The 23,130-nt window shown below is 41.4% G+C and overlaps 1 protein-coding gene and 1 non-coding gene across 4 annotated transcripts in view; one reads left to right on the forward strand and one right to left on the reverse strand.

Annotated features, from left to right (window-relative positions):
* NRBF2 (nuclear receptor binding factor 2) overlaps positions 1–16,606 on the reverse strand; it is a 47,947-nt gene extending 31,341 nt beyond the window's left edge. For all 3 annotated transcript variants that reach the window (XR_003005939.1, XM_024765222.1, XM_024765221.1), the window contains exon 1: positions 16,403–16,606. Coding sequence is in view for 2 of the 3 variants with exons in the window: in XM_024765222.1 (XP_024620990.1) it covers positions 16,403–16,487 (85 nt within the window). In the remaining variant the exon portion in view is untranslated. The remainder of the gene's footprint in view (positions 1–16,402) is intronic.
* Positions 16,607–21,105: 4,499 nt separating this feature from the next.
* On the forward strand, positions 21,106–21,178 carry TRNAG-CCC (transfer RNA glycine (anticodon CCC)). Its single transcript has one exon. It is a non-coding gene; the product is annotated as a tRNA-Gly (tRNA).
* Positions 21,179–23,130: the final 1,952 nt, after the last annotated feature.

The following is a 23,130-nucleotide window of genomic DNA, read 5'->3' on the forward strand; positions in this document are numbered from 1 at the left end:
AAAATCTGAACAAACCAATCACAGACATATCTCGGAGATATTGCAAGCTCAGTTCCAGGCCACGGCAATAAAGTGAATACTGGAATAAAATGAGTCACACAAATTTTTTGGTTTCCCAATACATGTAAAAGTTATGTTGGGACTTCCCTCGTAGTCCAGTGGTTAAGACCCCGAGCTCCCAATGCAGGGGGCCCATGTTCGATCCCTGGTCAGGGAACTAGATCCCACATGCTGCAACTAAGAGCCCGCATACTGCAGCTAAAAAAGGTCCCACAAGCCGCAACTAAAAGATCCCACACACGGAAACAAAGATCCCACGTGCCACAACTAAGACCCAGCGCAGCCAAATAAATAAATATTTTAAAGATAAATAAATAAAAGTTATGTTTACACTACACTGTTGTCTATTAAGTGTGCAATAACATTATGTCTAAAAAAAAACAATAAATTTGAAAATAATGCAGTCGGAACAATGGTGCCAATAAGACACAGGGTAGTCATAAACCTTCAATTTGTTAAAAAAAAAATGCAACATCTGCAAAGTGCAATAAAGCAAAGCACAGTAAAATGAGGTACACCCGTACTGGTATGGAGACTGAATTAGTAATCACAAACTTCACAACAAACAAAAATCCAGGACCAGACGGCTTCACTGGTGAATCCTACCAAAAATTCAAAGAATACCAATCCTCCTCAAAGTCTTCCAAAAAACAGAAGAATACGGAACACTTCCAAACTTATTTTACAAGGCCAGCATTACCCTGATACCAAAACAGACAAGGACACCAAATGGAAAAAAACAAAGCTAGAGGCCGATATCCCTGACAAACACCGATACAAAAATCCTCAGCAAAATACTCGCAAATCAAGTGGGATTTATTCCAGGGATACAAAGATGGTTCAACAAATCAAACTTATCCAAAAACCAATGTGATGCCACATTAACAAAATGAGGAATAAAAATCACATGAGCAAGGGGAGCAAACAAGATGGCGGAGTAGAAGGACGTGCTCTCATTCCCTCTTGCGAGAACACCAGAATCACAACTACCTGCATAACATCTCATTTACACCAATGGACAGATCATCCAAAATAAAAATAAATAAACAGAAGCTTTAATGACACAATAGACCAGATAGACCTAACTGATATTTATAGGACATTCCAACCAAAACCAGCAGATTACACTTTCTTCTCAAGTGCGCATGAAACATTCTCCAGAATAGATCACATCTTGGGTCACAAATCAAGCCTCAGTAAATTTAAGAAAATTGAAATCATATCAGGTGTCTTTTCCGACCACAGCGCTATGAGATTAGAAATGAATTACAGGGAAAAAAACGTAAAAAACACAAACACATGGAGGCTAAACAATACGTTACGAAATAACCAAGAGATCACTGAAGAAATCAAAGACGAAATCAAACAATAACTAGAGACAAATGACAATGAAAACACGACAATCCAAAACCTATTGGATGCAGCAAAAGCAATTCTAACAGGGAAGTTTATAGCTATACAAGCCTACCTAAAGAAACAAGAAATATCTCAAGGAAACAATCTAACCTTACACCTAAAGGAACGAGAGAAAGAAGAACAAACAGAACCCAAAGTTAGCAGAAGGGAAGACATCATAAAGATCAGAGCAGAAATAAATGAAATAGAAACAAAGAAAACAATAGCAAAGACCAATAAAACTAAAAGCTGGTTCTCTGAGAAGACAAAACTGATAAACCATTAGTCAGACTCATCAAGAAAAAGAGGGAGAGGACTCAAATCAATAAAATTAGAAATGAAAAAGAAGAAGTTACAACAGACACCGCAGAAATACAAAGCATCCTAAGAGACTACTACAAGCAACTGCATGCCATAAAATGGACAAATTCTTAGAAAGGTATAACCTTCCAAGACTGAACCAGGAAGAAACACAAAATATGAACAAACCAATCTCAAGTAATGAAATTGAAACTATGATTAAAAATCTTCCAACAGGGTTTCCCTGGTGGCGCAGTGGTTAAGAATCCGCCTGCCAATGCAGGGGACACAGGTTCAAGCCCTGGTCCGGGAAGATCCCACATGCCATGGAGCAACTAAGCCTGTGCACCACAACTACTGAGCCCGCATGCCACAACAACTGAAGCCCACATGCTTAGAGTCCTTGCTCCGCAACGAGAGAAGCCACCGCAATGAGAAGCCTGCGCACCGTAACCAAGAGTAGCCCCTGCTCGCCACAACTAGAGAAAGCCGTGTGGAGCCAAAAAGACCCAACACAGACAAAAACAAAATCAATTAAAAAATAAAAATCTTCCAACAAACAAAAGTCCAGGACCACATAGCTTCACAGGTGAATTATATCAAACATTTACAGAAGAGCTAACACCCATCCTTCTCAAATTCTTCCAAAAAACTGCAGAGGAAGGAACATTCCCAAACTCATTCTATGAGGCCACCATCACCCTGATACCAAAACGAGACAAAGATATTACAACAAAAGAAAATTACAGACCAATATCACTGATGAATATAGATGCAAAAATCCTCAACAAAATACTAGCAAACAGAATCCAACAGCACATTAAAAGGATCATACACCACGATCAAGTGGGATTTATCCCAGGGATGCAAGAATTCTTCAATATACGCAAATCAATGTGACACACCATATTAACAAACTGAAGAAAAACCATATGATCATCTCAATAGATGCAGAAAAAGCTTTTGACAAAATTCAACACCCATTTATGATAAAAACTCTCCAGAAAGTGGGCACAGAGGGAACCTACCTCAACATAATAAAGGCCATGTACAACAAACCCACATAAACATCATCTCAGTGGTGAAAAAATGGAAGCATTTCCTCTAAGATCAGGAACGAGACAAGGATGTCCACTCTCACCATTATTATTCAACATAGTTTTGGAAGTCCTAGCCATGGCAACCAGAGAAGAAAAAGAAACAAAAGGAATACAAATTGGAAAAGAAGTAAAACTGTCACTGTTTACAGATGACAGATACTATACATAGAGACTCCTAATAATGCCACCAGAAAACTACTAGAGCTAATCAATGAAACTAGTAAAGTTGCAGGATACAAAATTAATGCACAAAAATCTCTTGCATTCCTATACACTAATGATGAAAAATCTGAAAGAGAAATTAAGGAAACACTCCCATTTACCACTGCAACAAAAAGAATAAAATACCTAGAAATAAACCTACCTAAGGAGACAAAAGACCTGTATGCAGAAAACTGTAAGACACTGATGAAAGAAATTAAAGATGATACCAGCAGATGAAGAAATATATACCACGTTCCTGGATCGGAAGAATCAATATTGTGAAAATGACTATACTACCCAAAGCAATCTACAGATTCAATGCAATCCCTATCAAATTACCAATGGCACTTTTTACGGAACCAGAACAAAAAAAATCTTCAAATTTGTATGGAGACACAAAAGACCCCGAATAGTCAAAACGATCTTGAGGGAAAAAAACAGAGCTGGAGGAATCAGACTCCCCGTCTTCAGACTACACTACAAAGCTACAGTAATCAAGACAATATGGTACTGGCACAAAAACAGAAACATAGATCAATGGAACAAGATAGAAAGCCCAGAGATAAACCCATGCACCTATGGTCAACTAATCTATGACAAAGGAGGCAAAGATATACAATGGAGAAAAAGACAGTCTCTTCAATAAGTGGTGCTGGTAAAACTGGACAGCTACATGTAAAAAAATGAAATTAGAACACTCCCTGACACCATACACAAAAAGAAACTCAAAATGGTTTAGAGACCTAAATGTAAGACCAGACACTATAAAACTCTTAGAGGAAAACATAGGAAGAACACTACCTGACATAGATCACAGCAAGATCTTTTTTGATCCACCTCCTAGAGTAATAGAAATAAAAACAAAAATAAACAAATGGGACCTAATGAAACTTAAAAGCTTTTGCACAGCAAAGGAAACCATAAACAAGATGAAAAAGCAATCCTCAGAATGGGAGAAAATATTTGCAAACGAATCAACAAAGGATTAATCTCCAAAATATATAAACAGCTCATGCAGCTCAATATTAAAGAAACAAACAACCCAATCCCAAAATAGGCAGAAGACCAAATAGACATTTCTCCAAAGAAAACATAGAGATGGCCAAGAAGCATATGAAAAGCTGCTCAACTTCACTAATCATTAGAGAAATGCAAGTGAAAACTACAATTACACAATTACAAAACTACCTTACACCAGTTAGAATGGGCATCATCAGAAAATCTACAAACAACAAATGCTGGAGAGGGTGTGGAGAGAAGGGAACCCTCTTGCACTGTTGGTGGCAATGTAAACTGATACAGCTACTATGGAGAACAGTATGGAGGTTCCTTAAAAAACTAAAAATAGAATTACTATATGATCCAGCAAACTGACTACTGGGCATATACCCAGAGAAAACCATAATTCAAAAAGACACGTGCACCCCAATGTTCACTGCAGCACTCTTTACAAAAGTCAGGTCATGGGATCAACCTAAATGCCCATTGACAGACGAATGGATAAAGAAGTTGTGGTACATATAAACAATGGAATATTATTACTCAGCCATAAAAAGGAACGAAATTGAGTCATTTGTTGAGACGTGGATGGATCTAAAGACTGTCATACAGTGTGAAGTTAAGTCAGAAAGAGAAAAACAAATATCAAAAACAAGTATACTAACGCATATACGTGGAACCCAGAAAAATGGTACAGAGGAACCAGTTTGCAGGGCAGAAGTTGAGACACAGATTTAGAGAACGTATGGACACCAAGGGGGAAAACCCCAGTGGGGTGGGGATGGTGGTGTGCTGAATTGGGCGATTGGGACTGACATGTATACACTGATGTGTATAAAATTGATGACTAATAAGAAACTGCAGTATAAACAAACAAACAAAAAACACAACAAATACAAAATTTTCTTTGGGTTATTTGTATGGAAATATGTTAAATGTTCAGACATTACATGAAATTTCTAAAAATCTTATATGTTCTGGTATAATAAGTCATAAATCTAGTTATTACTTTAAAATGTATATCTCAGAAATAACAAATTTCCTTGTCAATTGCATTATTATGAACTTTCATCAAAATCTTTAACCGTGGTCATTTTTAAGTCTTCTGTCATTTACAGACAGTTCTGGGTGTACTCTGATGCTTTTGCAAAAAATGTTCCTATAAAAGGGTTTCATCTTCAAGGAATTCATGGAAAAGACTCTGACAAGTACAGGTTTCTGGTAACTGACTATACTGTTGAACTGAATGAATAATCATTTTCAGAACTCTAATGGAAAACTGATGAATTCATAAAAGTGCTAACAAAAGATCAAGATAAAAAAATTAATTACATGGGACTGAGTGAACTGATGAGGATGATTATAATTTTTGTGACTTTGTTTGAATGAAAAAAAAAATCCCACAAGGACTCAGAGGCAAAAAATATACAAATCAATTTTCACTGCAAAGTAAAGGAGCTGTTACAGTGCAGGATTCCTGGACTGAATGTCAATATTATGACATAGTATGAGTGTGTTTCGTGTTTGGTAATTGCAATCACTGTTGCTTTTGTTGTGGTCATCCATTTACAATGCTTGGTGTCAGTTTATCTCTTGTAAAAATAAAATACAGTGTGTGTGTGTGTGTGTGTGTGTGTGTGTGTGTGTGTGAAAAAAACATTTAATGATCTTAATCTAGGAAATAGATTGATTCATTTCTCACCATGGGAATCCTAAGATATGAGCAATTATCTTGAATAGTTAAGGTGGGGAAATTACTTCTGTAATGTTTGGCACTTCTGTAAAACATGCATGCACACACACACTCATTCACTCACACACTTTTGCAACATGATTTCTCCATTCCAGTGGATAACATAGTGTAAATTTTTCTGAACTTTAGTCACTCAAAGGGTGATTCAGTTGTATCAGAACATTTGTAGACCATACCAATATTTTGTATTTTTCAACCAACAGATTACTAATCAGAAGATAAAGAAAATGGATTTACTTTAAATTCATAAGAGAGCAAGAAGTTCTAAAAGAATCATGCATAATTTTGGAAAGTTGATTCTCCTCCATCAACAAGAAACAGGAAATAATCAAACCAATATCTGTAGACACAGAAAATATACACATCAGAACCAAGGTACCAAGTTTGAAACATAGCTTATTCATGAATTGCTTAGCTTAGGTTCATTTCTGGAAAGAGTTAATTCAACAACCAAGTTGTTAAAAATCACCAGGTACTTGAACATTGAGGAAATTTGGCTCAGTAAATATTAAATAATGTAAATTTTAAAAAAATCATATGAGCATTTCAACAGGAGAAAAAGCGTTTGACAAAATTCAACAACCACTCATGATGAAAACTCTCAACAAAATGGGTATAGAGGGAACACAACTCAACATTATAAAAACCATATATGAGAGGCCCACGGCTAACATAATACTCAACAGTGAAAAGCTCAAAGCTTTTGTTCTAAGATCTGGAACAAGACAAGGATGCCCACTCTCACTGCTTGTAGTTAGCATAGTATTGGAAGTGCTTCCTAGCCACAGCAATTAGGTGAGAAGAAATAAAAGGCATCCAAATAAAGAAGAAAGAAGTAAAACTGTTCACTATTTGCAGATAACAAGATATTATATACAGAAAGCCCTAAAGACTCCACCAAATAACTTAGAATAAATAAATCTAGTATAAAGCTGCAAGATACAAAATCAATATACAGCAATCTGTTGCATTTCTATACCCTAATAAATTTTCAGAGAGAAGTTAAGAAAACAATCCCATTTATAACTGCATCAAAAGGAATACTTAGGAGTAAATTTAACCAAGGAGGTTAAAGACCTGTACACAAACACTATTAAGTCATTGATGAAATGGATTCAAAGAAGTAATAGTTAAAATGCCCATACTAACTAAAGCAATAATACAGATTCAATGCGATCTCTATCAAAATTCCAATGGCACTTTTCACAGAAATGAACAATCCTAAAAGTTGCATAGAAACACAAGGTTCCCAAATAGCCAAAGCAATCTTCAGAAAGAACAAAGCTAGAGGCACCACGCTCTTTCTCTTCAAACTATCTTACAAAGCTATAGCAATCAAAACAGTACGATAGCATTAAAAGCTCAAAGATCAATGGAACAGAACATAGAGCCCAGAAATAAACCCATGCATAAATGTTTAATTAACAAATGCCAAACAAGCCAAGAATATACAACCAGCAAAGGACAGTCTCTTCAATAAATGATGTTGGGAAAACTGGATAGCCACATGCAAAAGAATGAAATTGGACTACTATCTTACACAACACACAAAAGTTAACTCAAAATGAATTAAGGAATATAAGACCTGAAACCATAAAACGCCTCAAAGAAAATATAGGCAGAAAGCTCTCTGATATAAGTCTTGGTGATAATTTTTTAATTGACACCAAAAGCAAATGCAACAAAAGCAAAAATAAACAAGTGGGATTACATCAAACTGTAACGCTTATGCCAAGAAGAGGAAATCATCAACAAAATGAAAAGGCAACCTACCATATAGGAGAAAATATTTGCAAATCATATACCTGATAAGGGGTTAGTATCCAAAACAACAGAAAGAACTCACACAATAGCAAAAAAAGCAAAAAACCCGATTAAACAACAGCCAGAGGATCTGAATAGACGTTTTTTGTGTTTTCATTTTCTTCAGAGATATACCCAGAAGTGGAACTGCAGGATAGTACAGTAGTTTTTTTTTTTTTTTTTTTGGCTGCACCGTGTGGCATGCAGAACTTCCCGGACCAGGGATTGAACCTGCGCCCCCTGCAGTGGAAGCAGAGTCTTAACCCCTGGACCACCAGGGAAGTCCTGATATTTCTATTTTTAATTTTTCAAGGGCCCTCTATACTGTTTTCCACAGTGCTTGCACCAATGTACATTCCCACCAACAGCGCACATGGGTTCCCTTTTCTCCACATCCTCGCCAACACTTGTTACTTGTTATTTCCTATGTTTTTGATAACAGCCATTCTAACAGCTGAGAGGTGATACCTCATTGTGGTTTTGATTTATTTTCATTTCCCTGATTACTGATGTTGAGCATCTTTTCAAGTACCTGTTGGCCATTTGCATGCCTTCTTTGGAAAAAATGTCTATTCAGATCCTCTGCCTGCTGTTTAATCAGATTTTTTGCTTTTTTTTTTTTGCTATTTAGTTGTGTGAGTTCTTTCTGTTGTTTTGGATACTAGTCCCTTATCAGCTACATGCTTTGCAAATATTTTCTCCCATCTGGTAGGCTGCCTTTTCATTTTGTTGATGATTTCCTCTGTTGGGCACAAGCTTTTTAGTTTGATGTAGCCCCAAAGGATTATACTGTCTCAATATCCTTTGTTGCTTCAGTTCTTATTTTCTTTGTTTTTCTATCAGCAATTGTGGTAGCAGCTTCTGATATGGCTCCCAATGACCCCTGCCTCCTGGTATTCACAACCTTATGTAATCTCCCCTCCTCAAATGTGGGTTGGAACTAGTGACATGCATCTAACAAACAGAATACCGCTAAGGTGACGGGGTGTCACTTCCGTGATGAGGTTACAAAAGATTGTCACTTCCACCTTGGTACATTCTCTCTCCCTTGCTTACTTTAATGAAGCCAAGAGTCATGCTGTCAGCTGCCCCAAGGAAAGACTCACACGGAAGGGAATGAGGTGGCCTGCCAACAGCCAGCAAGGAACTGAAGTGCTCAATCCAAAACCGCTCAAGGAACGAAACCTTGCCATCACCCCTGTGAGTGAGCTTGGAAGCAGCTCCTGCCCCAGTAGAGCCTTCAAATGGAACCGCACCCCCAGCTGACCCTCAACTTGACTGTAGCTTTGTGAAAGACCCTGAAGCAAAGAACCCAGCTAAGTCATGCCTTTATTCCTAACACACAGAAACTGTGAGTAAACAAACACGTCCTGTTTTAAGCTGCTAAATTTTGGAATAATTTACCTCAATAGGTAACTAATATTTTAATAGTATGCCATCTGTCTTTTATTGTAAGCTGCCTCAAACTTTACTTGGAAATAGATGTTTAAATACGGAAAGCCGTAAGTAACTGGCCAATCCTTACAGAGGTGTGATAACCTTTCACTGAATATTGGCAGTATTAGCTTTTGTGATACCTCAATCTCATATTAAAGCACTTTCTGGCATTTAGGGTTTACAATAAACTGCCTTAATTGTGTTTTGAGAATTCTTTGGAAATTCTCATGGAAATTTGTACCTCTGATCCAGGCAGGATGGAGTAGCTGGCACTGGTTTACCCTCCAACTGTAAACAACTACAAAGCTGGGCGAAATATATAAAAACAACAGTTTATAGACACAGAACAAAAAGTAACAGAAGGCTACATTTTAAGATAAGGGAAATGCACAAGGTGAAACCTGCATTCACCCTGGCTTTCTTTCTGAGTGCATTTTCAAAAATGGAGTGCAAGGAAATAAAGCCCAAGCAGAAGGCAGTATCTCACTGGGCAAAGGAGATGGAGATTGGAACCAAAAAGGCTAGATTTTGAGGAGTCCAGGGTTGGAGGGAAGTGCAGTGAAGACACTCTAAAAATATGCATCAAAAATCCTCTCAGGTCCTCACCCAACATATAAGCTGCACATGAACAGGGCGCAATTCCAGGAAGCCTAGCAGAACCTCTTAGCAAAGAATTCAGAAGCCACACAGTGTTGGGGAGACAGGTTGCAGTTTGGGCCTAGACAGAGGATAACTTTGGTGAATACTTGGGGCCTTGAGTTGAGACCTCGAAGTCTAGCCCTAGGAGTAAGGACTACATTCTAGGCAATATGGGTAAAGCTGAAATAGACCCACCCTGAAAAAGCCTAAAATCAAGCCTAGACTGGATCAAGGTGATCTGCTAGTATTTTAATTGCCAGCCAAAGCTTAACATTTTTGGAGGAGGATAACAAATTCAGAATCTCTACAACACATCATCCACAATGTGTAATACACAATAAAGTTACTAGGCATGTCAAGCAGGAAAATGTCACTGATAACAAAGAGAAAAAGACAACAGAAACAGACCCAGAGATTATCCATGTATTGGAATAGCAAGGAACTCAAAATAACTATGCTTAAGATGGTAAAGAGAGAAAGAGAACACAATAGATGAAAAGAAAACTAGAGAATGGGATAAAACTTCTGTAAGAATAGGGACTTTGTCCTATTCACTGTCAAATCCTTGATGTCCAGAACAGTACCTGATAGACAGCAATTGCTCACAATGTTGGGTGGATCAATGAACAGTTAGCTGGATAGAAGGATGGGAGAGGTTATGCTGAGGGTTGGTAACAAAACCAAAGATTCTTTTTTTTTTCTCCCGCTGCGGAGCACAGCCTCCGGACGGGACGCGCGAGCCCAGCGGCCATGGCTCACAGGCCCAGCCACTCCGCGGCATGTGGGATCTTCCCGGACCAGGGCACGAACCCGCATCCCCTGCATTGGCAGGCGGACTCCCAACCACGGTGCCACCAGGGAAGCCCCCAAAGATTCTTAAATGCCAAGAGAACATTACTGTATTTCACAGTAAATATCAGAATAAATCTCTGCATCAAATTCTTAGATAAACAACTACACATATGTATATACATCTATACAGAGCCACAGAAAACTAGTTACTGGTACATTTACTTCATTCACTATTTCATCCATCCAATCTTGAGGACATTTTAACCAGCAGTTTCCTACTCCCTGAGTAAAAATGAAAGCACAATACTACAAAATATTCTAAAACCTTTATAAAAAGTACAAAAGCTTCAGATTTAGTAATGTCTTACTCCATGTGCCCTGTACAAATTCCTCCCTTGCTGAATTCTCTCCAGAAACAGCCAACACTTTCCACATGCCCCATCCCTCTCTGTGAAATGCTCTTCTTCCTAGGCAATCAATAAGATTCCCCTGGAAGCTGCCATATTTTTATATTACCTCGTCCCCTAGACACCAAAAGAACCATTCCAACAGACTTTCAAACTCAGGACCAGAGGTTACGTCAAGAAAGCTTTAAGTGGCTATAACTAATGTGATACTCAGGAGTTCGCCAGGTGGAAAATGTAGATCTGGAGAGAGAAGGAGTAAAGCAATAAAGTTTGAAGAGGCAGAGTGGGAAAATCTGATTATCTTTGAGTCCCAGGTCCCACAGGTTCTTAGACCCATCTACATTGTAGTCCTGCCCTTCCTGCACCTTTCTTTTGATTCCAATAAATTATCCCTTTTGATTTAAGATAATTTGAAGTGGGTTTCTATCACCTGCAACCAACAAAATCCTGAGTACAGCTAGATTACCAAGTGACTTCCGTCACCAAGAACTACATGCTGAACTGCCTCAAAACTACACGTTCAACATTGTCTTCTTTCCCAAAGGAAAAGAGTATTAAGTTCTTTTACTTTCTATTTATTTATTTCTGTGTCCTTGGGGAAAACTGTATGTAAAGATGAAAAGAAAAGGAACACCATACCAAACCCAATAAGGTGGCAGAGGAAAACCTAATGTACTCTTGAACCTTGTGGTAGTGCTTCAATGGAGAGCAAAGGAGAAAAGTCACTCACTCCCCATTTCCGAATCAACTGACTGTGAGTCTCCTGAAGGCAAGCAGTATCTCCTAACTGTAAGTACTGAATCAACTGTCTAAGTAACATGATGCAACTGTATTTAGGATAACTGCTCAAGTTAGAGAGATCTAGGAAAACCTTTTTTATTTTAAGTCAATTTCTGTAAGAGTCCACTTTAGCTTTTTTTTTTTTTTACAACTGCTACCATCTGCTGTGAAGATAAATTACAAGACGCAACCCAGTAATGACTCCTGAAATCAATCTATGGGTCACAACCAGAATTTAAAAAGCTCTCATAGTAAATATTAGAGTGCATCATATATAACACTACACACACACACACACACACACACACACAGCATATGATGCTTCAGGTTTTTACTTTTTTGTCTTGTTTTCGGTGAAATTTATGAGTGTCCCTGCATTTTGCACAATTCCAGGAGGCACATCCATAGTGTATCAAGCTCTGCAGTAATATACACTTAGGTATGTGTGTACTAGTCATTATGTAAAAATTTCTCACTGTGGATCACAGTCAAAACAAATGGGCAAACACTGATCTATCGGAAAGATTAGATATTTGATTTAGGATCTTGCTTTCAAATCCAACTATCGAAGTTTTCATCTGTAAAATGATCTGTAAAAAAAGTTTTCATCTGTAAAATGGGGAAATATCTCATACAGCTACAAAGAAAACAAAACAAATAATATGTCAGTGCCTGATGCCAACTCCAGCACTGTAATTATTGGACATGTCTTAGTGCTCTACTGCCTTACCCCAGAGTGCTTCCATTAAGGCTAGCCTAGCCTAGTCTGTGACAAGATGAAATTTTCCTTGACATTTTTCAGGGTAACAAGATTTTATTTTTATTGCCAATATAACTAACATGGAATAGTTACAAAAACCCCCAATATGTACAAGGCCATTCTTTGGACTATATCTGATTCCTTTCCTTAGATGAGAAGAGTTGAGCACTCTGAATAGCAGCTCAGTTTCTCAACAAACATATATATTCTCAGCACTCTTAAAAGGGCCAAACACATAGAACACAATTGTGGTCACACAGTCACATGGACCCTGTCCTCAGAGTTTGCAGAGTAGGTAAGCAAAGCATGAGCGACACAGTCACGTGTAAATTAAAGTCTGACATCACTTCCCAGATGGGCTGCAAACAAAACAAAGAACTAGAAATTATCTCACACAAGTTTTGACATTTGCTACTAGCACTTGCATTGCCAATATTAAATGTATGGAAAGAAAGGTCTAAATATATACTAAATAATTTTATATGTTAGAATTTTTCCATATTAAAAATTGACAAAAAGAAAAAAAACTGATGCAACAAAACTTATTCAGAGTCCAAAGACTAGCTATTCCCCCCACCAATGTAAATATGATTTATCCTATTTTTCTTTTGACCAACTTCAAAAACCAGAATATCTGTACTACATATTAAAATGACTATTTCACACTGCTCTCTTCCGTATCTTAAAAATCACTGTGAGGCAATAAGCCTACAAGCCCTTACTGCAAACCTAACTTAGAGCACAGGTACTAAATACTGACACACCATGTATAATTCAATATCGATAAGGACCACATTGAAATGAAATTTATGTTAATACAGAAGCATTGCTAGGAAGAAGTCATGATATTAAAATAAGGTGCGGGGCTTCCCTGGTGGCGCAGTGGTTAAGAATCCGCCTGCCAATGCAGGGGACACGGGTTCGAGCCCTGGTCCGGGAAGATCCCACATGCCGCGGAGAAACTAAGCCCTTGCGCCACAACTACTAAGCCTGAGCTCTAGAGCCCATGAGCCCAACTACCAAAGCCCGCGCTCTGCAACGAGAGAAGCCACCACAAGAAGCCCGCGCACCGCAACGAATAGCCCCCACCTGCCGCAACTAGAGAAAGCCTGCACGCAGCAACGAAGACCCAACGCAGCCAAGAATAAATAAATTTTTAAAATAATAATAGATAAATAAAATAAGGTGTGGTCCATAATGTATTTGAGTCACTGATCTAATTACTAAATTTGTCTAGGCTTATTTATCTGTAAAACTGGGAAGCAATTCTTACTAAATTCCAAGGATGCTCTGAGGACACATGATTATAAATCTAGGTACTATAATAAGTCCTTATGCAATCAATTTGACTACAGTATGATGTCATTAGAAAAAGGTAGTATATGCTAATGGGATGTTCAAAAGCACTCAAAACCACAGCATTGAGAAGTATTTCTCATGTTGAGTCAACTGTATCCTGGATTGAACATCTGCTGACATAAAAGAATGTGATAGTCTTCAAAAAATTCAGTCTTCTAACAAAAACACTAATCTGAAATGATCATTCAGCCCAATGTTCACAGCAGCATTATTTACAATTGCCAAGATATAGACGTAACCTGCGTGTCCATTAACAGATGAGTGGATAAAGACGTGGTGTGTGTGTATGTACATGTGCACACACACACAGCCACACACACCGGAATACTACTCAGACGTAAAAAAAAGCATGAAATTTTGCCCTTTGCAAAAACATGGATGGACCTGGAGGGTATAATACTAAAGTGAAATAAGTCAGAGAAAGACAAATACTGTACAACATCACTTATATGTGAAATCAAAAAAATAAAACCAGTGAATGTAACCAAAAAACAGACTCACAGATATAGAGAACTAGTGGTTACCTGTGGGGAGAGGGAAGGGGGAAGGGCAAGATAGGAGTAGGGGACTAAGGGGGTACAAACTATGTATGAAATAAATAAGCTACAACGATATATAGTACAACAGAGGAGGAAAAAACCTCAGTCTTCTAAAACTGAGTGACGACAAATTCAGAGGCCTGTCACTGGTACTCAGCAGCACAGTTAAAACGATTCAAGTAAATGTTAATCTCTGTTCCACTGTTACCTTCCATCAAACAGTTAGGCTAGAACTCAGATCTTTCAAATCTCAAATGGTTTAAGAATTCAAGATGCCAAATTTCTGATACATAAATTTTCTGGCTGGATTATGGAATTATGCTAGACTCCTTAACAAGACTATTGAAAATTCTCCTCTATAAAAAGATAATACCATTGCCATCATTTAACTAATTTTTCCTAAAGTGGTCATTCTGCTGCTCCACCTACAACTGTCACCCAGGTCCAGTCTTTTCATAAGCTACCACACACTAGTGGGGCAGTTGGCTGGGGTTATGCTGCAGCAAGCAGCCAAATAAAGTGAAGTTAACTGGAACTGAACCAATGGTCATTTTGCAAGGAGACTTGAACTTTGAAGCACTTTGTAAAGTGCTGGTTACTTCTAATAATATTCCGGTGAAGTTTCGGTATTGAGCCATCCATTATATTTCATTGCCAACTATATGTCACCTTAAAAACAAGAAGACTGCAAGACATTTCCCTGGCTTTAAAAAAAGAAAAAAATCACAAATCTAGTCCGATTCTTTTTAAGTGTAAACAATGGGGGCAGGGCATAACCTAATAAAACTGCACGGCAGTCATAGCGGTTAACCTGGCACCAGTCATCTGGGAACCACAGCTTTAGGTCCTAGAGTCTTAAACTTTTTAAGCTCACCAAGTCCAAACCTTATTTTACAAGTGAGATTTTTAAGTTAAGAGTTTTGGTCTGATTATTATAATAGCTTAACTCTTACACTTCACTATGTACCAGGTACTGTTCTAGGCCCTTTACACCTATTTACTCTCAATCCTCACAACAAACCACAAAGAATGAGGTCAACTAATTTGCCCAAGGTCACACAGTTATCAAGTGACAAAGTCAGAATTCAAATCCAAGCAGTTTAGGTCCCGAATCTATACTCTTAAACCTCCAGGCTCTACTGTTTCTCTACAGAATGGTTTAAATCCAGTTCCACACAAGGGTTCTCAGAGTTCCAACGTGAGAAACTAATAATTTTCCACACATCCTTTTTTTCCAATCCCATCATCGCAGTTGAACAGCAAAAAGTTCCTCTTGTCTGTCTGCAACTTTAAGTAATCTAACTTTTGTATCCAAAACAGACGCCTTCTCTGGGAAACCAAAAGATGCCGCGGCCAGGTGGAAAGGAACTCGTGTTTCTCGTTGTTGTTTTAATCGCTACACCTGAGGTGCCTAAAAACATAATAAGTGAGGAGCAACGCTGTTTCTGAGAAAGGCAAACATCTACCATATTTTCATGATGCCTAATGAGCTGAAACTGAGCTAAAAACAGGGATGGCCCCGTCTTTTTTTCCCAGCTGTCTCTAATTTATTTGAGAAGGGGAAGTCTCTGTTTATGCATCTGAATACAGGTGAGAAATGGGTGAAGGGAAACGGGGGTCAGACACCTTATGCTCCATCTCTCCACAGTGGGGAGGCTCAGACTTCAGACCCTGTGTTGGAAGTTACAGCCAGTATTACACACCATTTCTGCCCGGGCCGGCTTCATTGCCTCTCCAGGCTGCAGAGAGGTGGTTACGTGGCGCTTGGAGGCATTTCCTCCGGCCTGGAGAGGTGACACCCCCGCTGGTGGGAGCCCCTCGCCCAGAGCCCTGAGGCAGGTGGCGCCTGGGGGAGGCGGGAAATGGGAGGCGGGAGCTTCCCAGGGATCCCCGAGGGGCCGTCTGCGGTGCCTTGGCCGGAGCCGCTATAGGGCCGCGCCTTGCCTGCGCCCCCAGCCTTCAGGACGACCCGCGCCAAACCCACCCCCCGGCCTCGAGGGTCAGCTGCACGTCGAGACCGGGCTTCTGAGGCAAAGGAGCCCGAGGGCGGACGCAACCCTCTGTGGGCCACTCACCAGGTTGAGGGGTCCTTCCATTACTTCCATAGACCCCGGGGTAAGCGGCGGCCTGAGGAAGGGGAGCGACGGAGCCCGGGCACATGGAGGGTAACAGCTGGAGAGCGCGACGCAGCGGCGGCGACTGCGGCCCCACTCCGCGCCCCGGGAGCCTGCGGCGGGCGCAGAGGGAGCAACAACCGCACCACTTCCTCCTCCGGCGCGGCGCCGCGGGCCCGCCCCCCGCGCCGCGGCCACGCACGCGTCACGACGTCACACGCGGCCGGTTCAAGGTGGGAGGGAGGACAGGGAGTGGGTGGGGCTCAGGGAAGGCGGGGCACGGACAGACGTACACTTTCTCGCGGTCCATCTTTCCTCTCGCGAGAAGCATGTCTTCAGCTTCCGCATACGTCATGTGAGGAGGTACAGCCTTGTTGCTGGAATTTAAGTAAAAGTAGCTGACTTTTGCTATTGGTCTCTCCCATTTCCTTCCAGCGTAACTCTTCCCAGATTCACTCTGCTTTGCCACATCCTCCCTTGCTTTCAAGTCCCCACCTTTATTCTTGCACCTGATTTTTTTCCCAGAAATGAGATTGGAGTAATGCTAAACCATGCGCTGGACTAGACCCTGCTGGAGGGAGACAAACAAATGATTCAGGGCTGCGCCCTCAAGTTGCTAACAAACTAATGAAGAAAATAATATGGGTTACAAATAACCATATATAATCCTTGATTCATTTAACACTTATGTGCTAAACCACTATGGTGAGTTCTTTCTGTCAAGGAATACACTGGTAAAAAATAATTGTGATTTATGCTGTAAAGGAAACAGCTGTGATAGAGGGACCATGAATTGTGCAACTTGAAGGAAATAAATTCTTTCAAAAGCCTTGTGAGCTTGGGAATTCCCTGGCAGTGCAGTGGTTAGGACTCCATGCTTTCACTGCGGAGGGCCCAGGTTCCATCTTTGGTGGGGGAACTAAGATCCTGCAAGCCGTAGCCGGGAAAAAAAAAAAAAGCCCTGTGAGCTTGGAAGAGGACCCCAAGTTTTAGGTGAGGACCCCCAAGCTTTAGGTGAGACCCCAGCCTTGGCCTACACCTTGATTGCAGCCTTATGAGATCCTGAGCAGAGGACCCATCAAAGCCATTCCCAAATTCCTAACCCATGGAAATTGTGAGGTAATAAATGTGTGTTGCTTTAAGTCACTAAGTTTGTGACAATTTATTATATGGCAAAGAAAACTATTAAGATCCCTTCAAGGGGATGAAATCCAGAGGCAGAGCTTTCTTGATAAACTATAACCATGAGCAGTGAATCCATGTCACTGCGGTACTCCTACAGTGGCTGGCTGTGCAGTGGGCAGGTTTAATATCTCTAAGGGGAACTTCAGCGACAGCTGGACAAGGAAGGAGACTGTGTGTTTGAGAGCAACTTCATCCAGATCAGCAAAAGGCAAGACCTGATAGATGTACACAACCATGTCCAAATGGTGACATGGACATTGCATCTGCCAGCCGTATTCTCTGCCACTTGCTGTCATGCTGTTGGCCTGACCAGCCACAGGCTATGAAGATTGTGCTGTTCGTGGCCAGATCATCAAAGGAAAGGATTTCAGGCCTACAAAGACTTCAGAGCTATCCAAGCTGCTTCTCTTGAAGTGCGGGGAACAGCAGCTATTCCTGAAGCTTGCCAGTGGCCGTTTTTTTCTACCTGCAGGTTTGTATCTTTTCAGACACATGGAAGACTCCTTAGCCTATTAGGAAAAGCCCATTTATTTCCTGAGACTATCAATAAAGGGTTGTAGAGATCTCCAGGCCATCCGAGCTGGGAACACAGGTGGACATGCCTATTACTGAAGCAGAGATGAGAAAAGCTCAGCAGTACATCTCTGCTGCAACTCAGCAAGATGGAGCCAGTGGGTTTGGGGGAACATTTAAAAGCTGCAAAGCTTTCAGTGCTTTCTGTGGCTCACCTGGAAAGTGAATTTCATGTAAAAGAACCCAATCCTCAATGGGCCACTGAAATAGGAGGGAAAGGGGCAGGGCACAACCTTTAAAAGAATGACATAGCCCGAAGACACGATGTAAACTGATTAGAACCAAATAGGTCCAAGACGGCAGACTAGTCGACTTCCACTAGACCTTGAACCTCAGTATATGCTCATTGTAGCACATCAGCAAGCTAAATGACACAGCCACAGGCGCCATGACAGTTCCAAGGCCAATCATAAGGTCAAAAAGTGGGCAGTGGCCCAATTCCTGGCAATCCTCACCCCTTCCCCAAAACAGCTGGAATACTCCTCCCACTCATTAGTCTATGAAATTACCCATCCCTATAAAAACTGACAACCCCATACCCTGGGGCCACTCTCATATTCTGAGATAGCCCACACTCTGTCTGTGGAGTGTGTTTCTCTCTAAATAAATCCACTTCTTACCTATCACTTTGTCTCCCTCTGAATTTTGTCTGTGCTGAGACATAAAGAACCTGAGCTTCATTACGTCCTGAGACCAGGTGTGATCTCAGTTAAAATATGGTGGGTTCAAGTCCCAATCTGGGTTTTGGCTGGGTTTTGGCTGGGTTTTGGCTGGGTTCGAGTCCCGGCGCATGGGTTCAAGTCCCAATCTGGGTTTTGGCTGGGTTTTGGCTGGGTTCGAGTCCCGGCGCATGGGTTCAAGTCCCAATCTGGGTTTTGGCTGGGTTCGAGTCCCGGCGCATGGGTTCAAGTCTCAGTCTGAGTTGCACAGTTTCACCACCACTTAGGGACTTGCCACATTGGAGAGGTTAGTGTGCTTTTCCAGAGTATACCTCAATGTCCGATTTCAGACATTCCTTAGATATTAGCTGCTCTAACTGAAACCAAGCAGGACCCTGTGGGGATCCCAGGTACAAATCCTTTCCGTGTCCCCCATTTCTTTTTTTTTTTTTTTTTTTTTTTGCCACGCCATGTGGCATGCAGGATCTTACTTCCCCGACCAGGGATTGAACCCACGCCCCCTGACTGCAGGGAAGCGCTGAGTCCTAACCACTGGACCTCCAGGGAATTCCGCCCCCCCACCAACCCCCGTTTCTTGTTTGTAGGAAATAGGCATCATTCAGCCTCCTTGACCTTCCCTGAGTTCCAAAGGGCAGGTTCAAACAGTTGCTAATCAGGGAAGAGAGGGAATACAGAAACAAGGGAGGGGCCGTCAAGAAACAATAGTGCAGACTTGGGGCAGGGTCCTGCTTCCTCCTCAAGGAATATATAATATCTTTGAGCTCTTCTGCAGAGGTAAGGCCCCCACCCAGGTGGAGAATGGCAACTTCAGGCTGAGAGCAAGATTCCTGGAGCACCACCCTGTTACCTCACCACCAACCAATCAGAAGAAAGGCACACACCCTGCAGCCCTCACCCCAAATTTTGCCTATAAAAACTTTTCCCCAAAAGCTACTAGGGAGTTCAGGGTTTTTGAGTACAAGCCACTCATTATCCTTTTTTTTTTTTTTTTAATACATTTACTTATTTATTTTTGGCTGCATTGGGTCTTGGTTGCTGTGCACAGGCTTTCTCTAGTTGCAGCAAGCAGGGGTTACTCTTTGTTGCAGTGCAAGGGCTTCTCATTGTGGTGGCTTCTCTTGTTGTGGAGCACGGGCTCTAGGCACACAGGCTTCAGGAGTTGTGGTGCACGGGCTCAGCAGTTGTGGCTTGCAGGCTCTAGAACTCAGGCTCAGTAGTTGTGGTGCACGGGCTTAGTTGCTCCCGGACCAGGGTTCAAACCTGTGTCCCCTGAGTTGGCAGGCGGATTCTTAACCACTGCACCACCAGGGAAGTCCCCCACCCGTTCTCCGTTCTCCTTGCTTGGCCCTGCAATAAACCTTTCTCTACTCCAAACTGCAATGTTTATTTGGCCTCACTGTGCCTCAGGCACACAAACTGTGTTTGGTAGCATAATCTTATATGCATCTACAGCATCAGATTCTCCAGTCTCTTCTTGAACACTTACTACCTCAAAGTGATCTGTTGTGATCCATTTTTTTTTACATTAGAGAGTTCTTTCTTTGTTTGAACTGTAATCTGCCTTCCCATTGAGACAGGAAGGGGGTAGGGAACAACCTTTAAAAGAATGACAGCCATTGAGGACATGACATGAACTGGTTAGAAACAACTAGGTCCAAGATTATGGACAAGTGACTTCCAGTACACCCGTGAGCACCACGACGGTTCTAAGGCTAACCTAAAAGGTCCAAAAGTGGGGTGTGGCCCAACTCCTGGAAATCCCCACCCCTTCCCCAAAATAGTTGGAATAATCTTCCCACTCATTAGCCTATGAAATTACCCATGCCTATAAAAACTGACAACCCGTACCCTGGAGCCTCTCGTCTTCTGAGATGGCCCACACTCTGTCTATGGAGTGTGTATGTCCCTGAATAAACCTGCTTTCACTTTACTGTGGCTCACTCTTGAATCTTACCTGCACGAAGCCAAGGACCCACACTTGGCGGCCCTTCCCAGGGACTCACCTGAGACCTGGCACATGACCATCCTCACGTGCCCCACCTTTGTTTTCCTGAAACACCATGACTGCCATGCCCTGCGTTTGTATTAATCACTATAACATGGGTGTGTGAACATATGCACAATCTGTTGCCTGCTATCAAAATGTAAAATGTGCATGCCCTTGACTGAGCAATCCCTACAGAAATGCTAGAACAAGTATAGAAAATAAAAGTATGTGAAGGGACTTCCCTGGTGGTCCAGTGGGTAAGACTCTGCACTCCCAATGCAGGGGGCCCAGGTTCAATCCCTGGTCGGGGAGCTAGATCCCACGTGCATGCCACAACAAAGAGTTAGCGTGGCACAACTAGGAGTCTGCATGCTGCAACTAAGAGTCCACGTGCTTCAGCCCGCATGCCGCAGCGAAGATCCCACGTGCCGCAGACCCAGAGCAGCCTGATTAATTAATTAATTTTTTTAAAGTTTGTGAAGACGCTCACTGGGGGTATTATAATAGTGCTCTCCCTAGTCCCAGTTCAAACAAAACTAGAAAGATCATTTGACAGAGGTGCTATAGAGGGGATTCCTGCATCAAGGGGATCTTGGATTGACCTCAAAAGTTTTTCTGGTTATAAGTCTTTGATGTGCTCAGTTATAGGAAGAGGGGGGAACAGACCCTTCTGGTCTCCTGTTCTGTTTTCTCTGCCTCTATTATTTCTCTCCCCTTAAGCAGAGGGGCTCCATGGAGAAGGGGATTAGCACAAGGTCAGCATTAAGAACCATCACATAGTCCTTGAGTTGTATGTGGCCCCTCCTCTGACTTTACTGTGGGAAGAAGAATCCAGTGTACCTCCCACACCTTCTGTGTTTATAGACTGTCCAGTGAATTCACCCCAAGCACACTGTCTTTGTCACAAAACCTATAGGGTCTGCCAAAGGGGCAATAACAGTGTAAGCAGATAGTGTTGGGGTTGTGGGGGGAATCCCTGGAGAAAGAGAACCAGGCCTGGCTTTCTTGATATGAGAGAAGCCATTTTTGGCCAAAACCATGACCCTGCCCCAGGACTGCTCCTCCTTTTTTTCTGCATTCCCTCCCTTCCCTGATTAGCCACTGTTTGAATCTGCCCTTTGGAACTCAGAGAAGGTCAAGGAGGCTGAATGAAGCTTACTTCCTACGAACAAGAAACTTGGAAAGGATTTGTACCCAGTAGCGCCCCACAGGGTCCTGCTCTGTTCATACAAGAGTAGTGAGAGAGTGCAAAAATATGTCTAAATCTGAAGAACCAATCTCTTTTCCTACATACAAAATAAAAATTTAAGTGATAAAAATAATGGCTAAACTTCAGAGAAAACCAGTTTACTGGCACAGTTAGCATGTTAAGTGGATAACACTCTTTCCTATACTTACTAGGTGTAAGGACTCATCTTGCTTTGTCATTCCTTGATATGAAAGGAACTGCCAAATCCTTCCCCATTTCCAACTTCATCATAAACAAAAGGGAAAGACTGCCTCTAACTTTAAATGGAAACTACCTATAGTTTTAATTGTTTGTTTTTAAGACTGAGCATGGTGTGGAACAGAGGGTAAAAAAGTTGATTCATTTGTTTCTTGAAGACTTAAATTTCTTCTTTTCTTGAAACTATATCCCATTTCCCAATAGCAATGGTTTAACTTTGTATAAGACTTTGCAGGTTTCCAAGCACTTACATGTACAGGCGGGCCCCATTCAATTCCAACAGGTTCAAATTAGTGGCTTGCCCAGTGTCATAAAATTAGTAAACAGCCGAGCTAGGTCTTGAATCTAGGTCTGTCTGGCCATAAGCCCAGTACTCTTTCCACTACAAGCAGCTAAATATCTACTGGAGTGACATCTAAGGTTCGTAATAGCAGAAATAGACTGTTAGGGTAACCCACTGTAATTACATAGGTTATTTTGGGTTTTCCTAAGTTCACAGTCCTGGGTACCAAGAGATTCGAGCTAAAAAGAGAGTTGCTATTGTTAGTGGCTCTGTTCTCCTCTGGGGTAATTGCCAAGAACTATTCACAAACCAGACTGGGCAGGAACAGGCCGTGTGAGGGAGGGGGAGGGTAGCCACAAGGTTGCAGTCTCTAACTCCTTGGACTCTGAGCCAAGCTGTCCAGTTGCTTCAGCCTGAGCCAGGATGAAGACAGCCAAGTTAGGCAGGAGTCAGGCATTCTACTCAACAAAGTTCAACAGAGGGGAGGCCAAGGAAAGTAGAATTTCAGGGCAGGTTTCTTACCAGTAAGCTGAC

The sequence above is a fragment of the Neophocaena asiaeorientalis genome, unplaced genomic scaffold (assembly GCF_003031525.2).
Source record: "Neophocaena asiaeorientalis asiaeorientalis breed wild unplaced genomic scaffold, Neophocaena_asiaeorientalis_V1.1 scaffold183, whole genome shotgun sequence".
NCBI classification, from domain to species: Eukaryota; Metazoa; Chordata; class Mammalia; order Artiodactyla; family Phocoenidae; genus Neophocaena; species Neophocaena asiaeorientalis.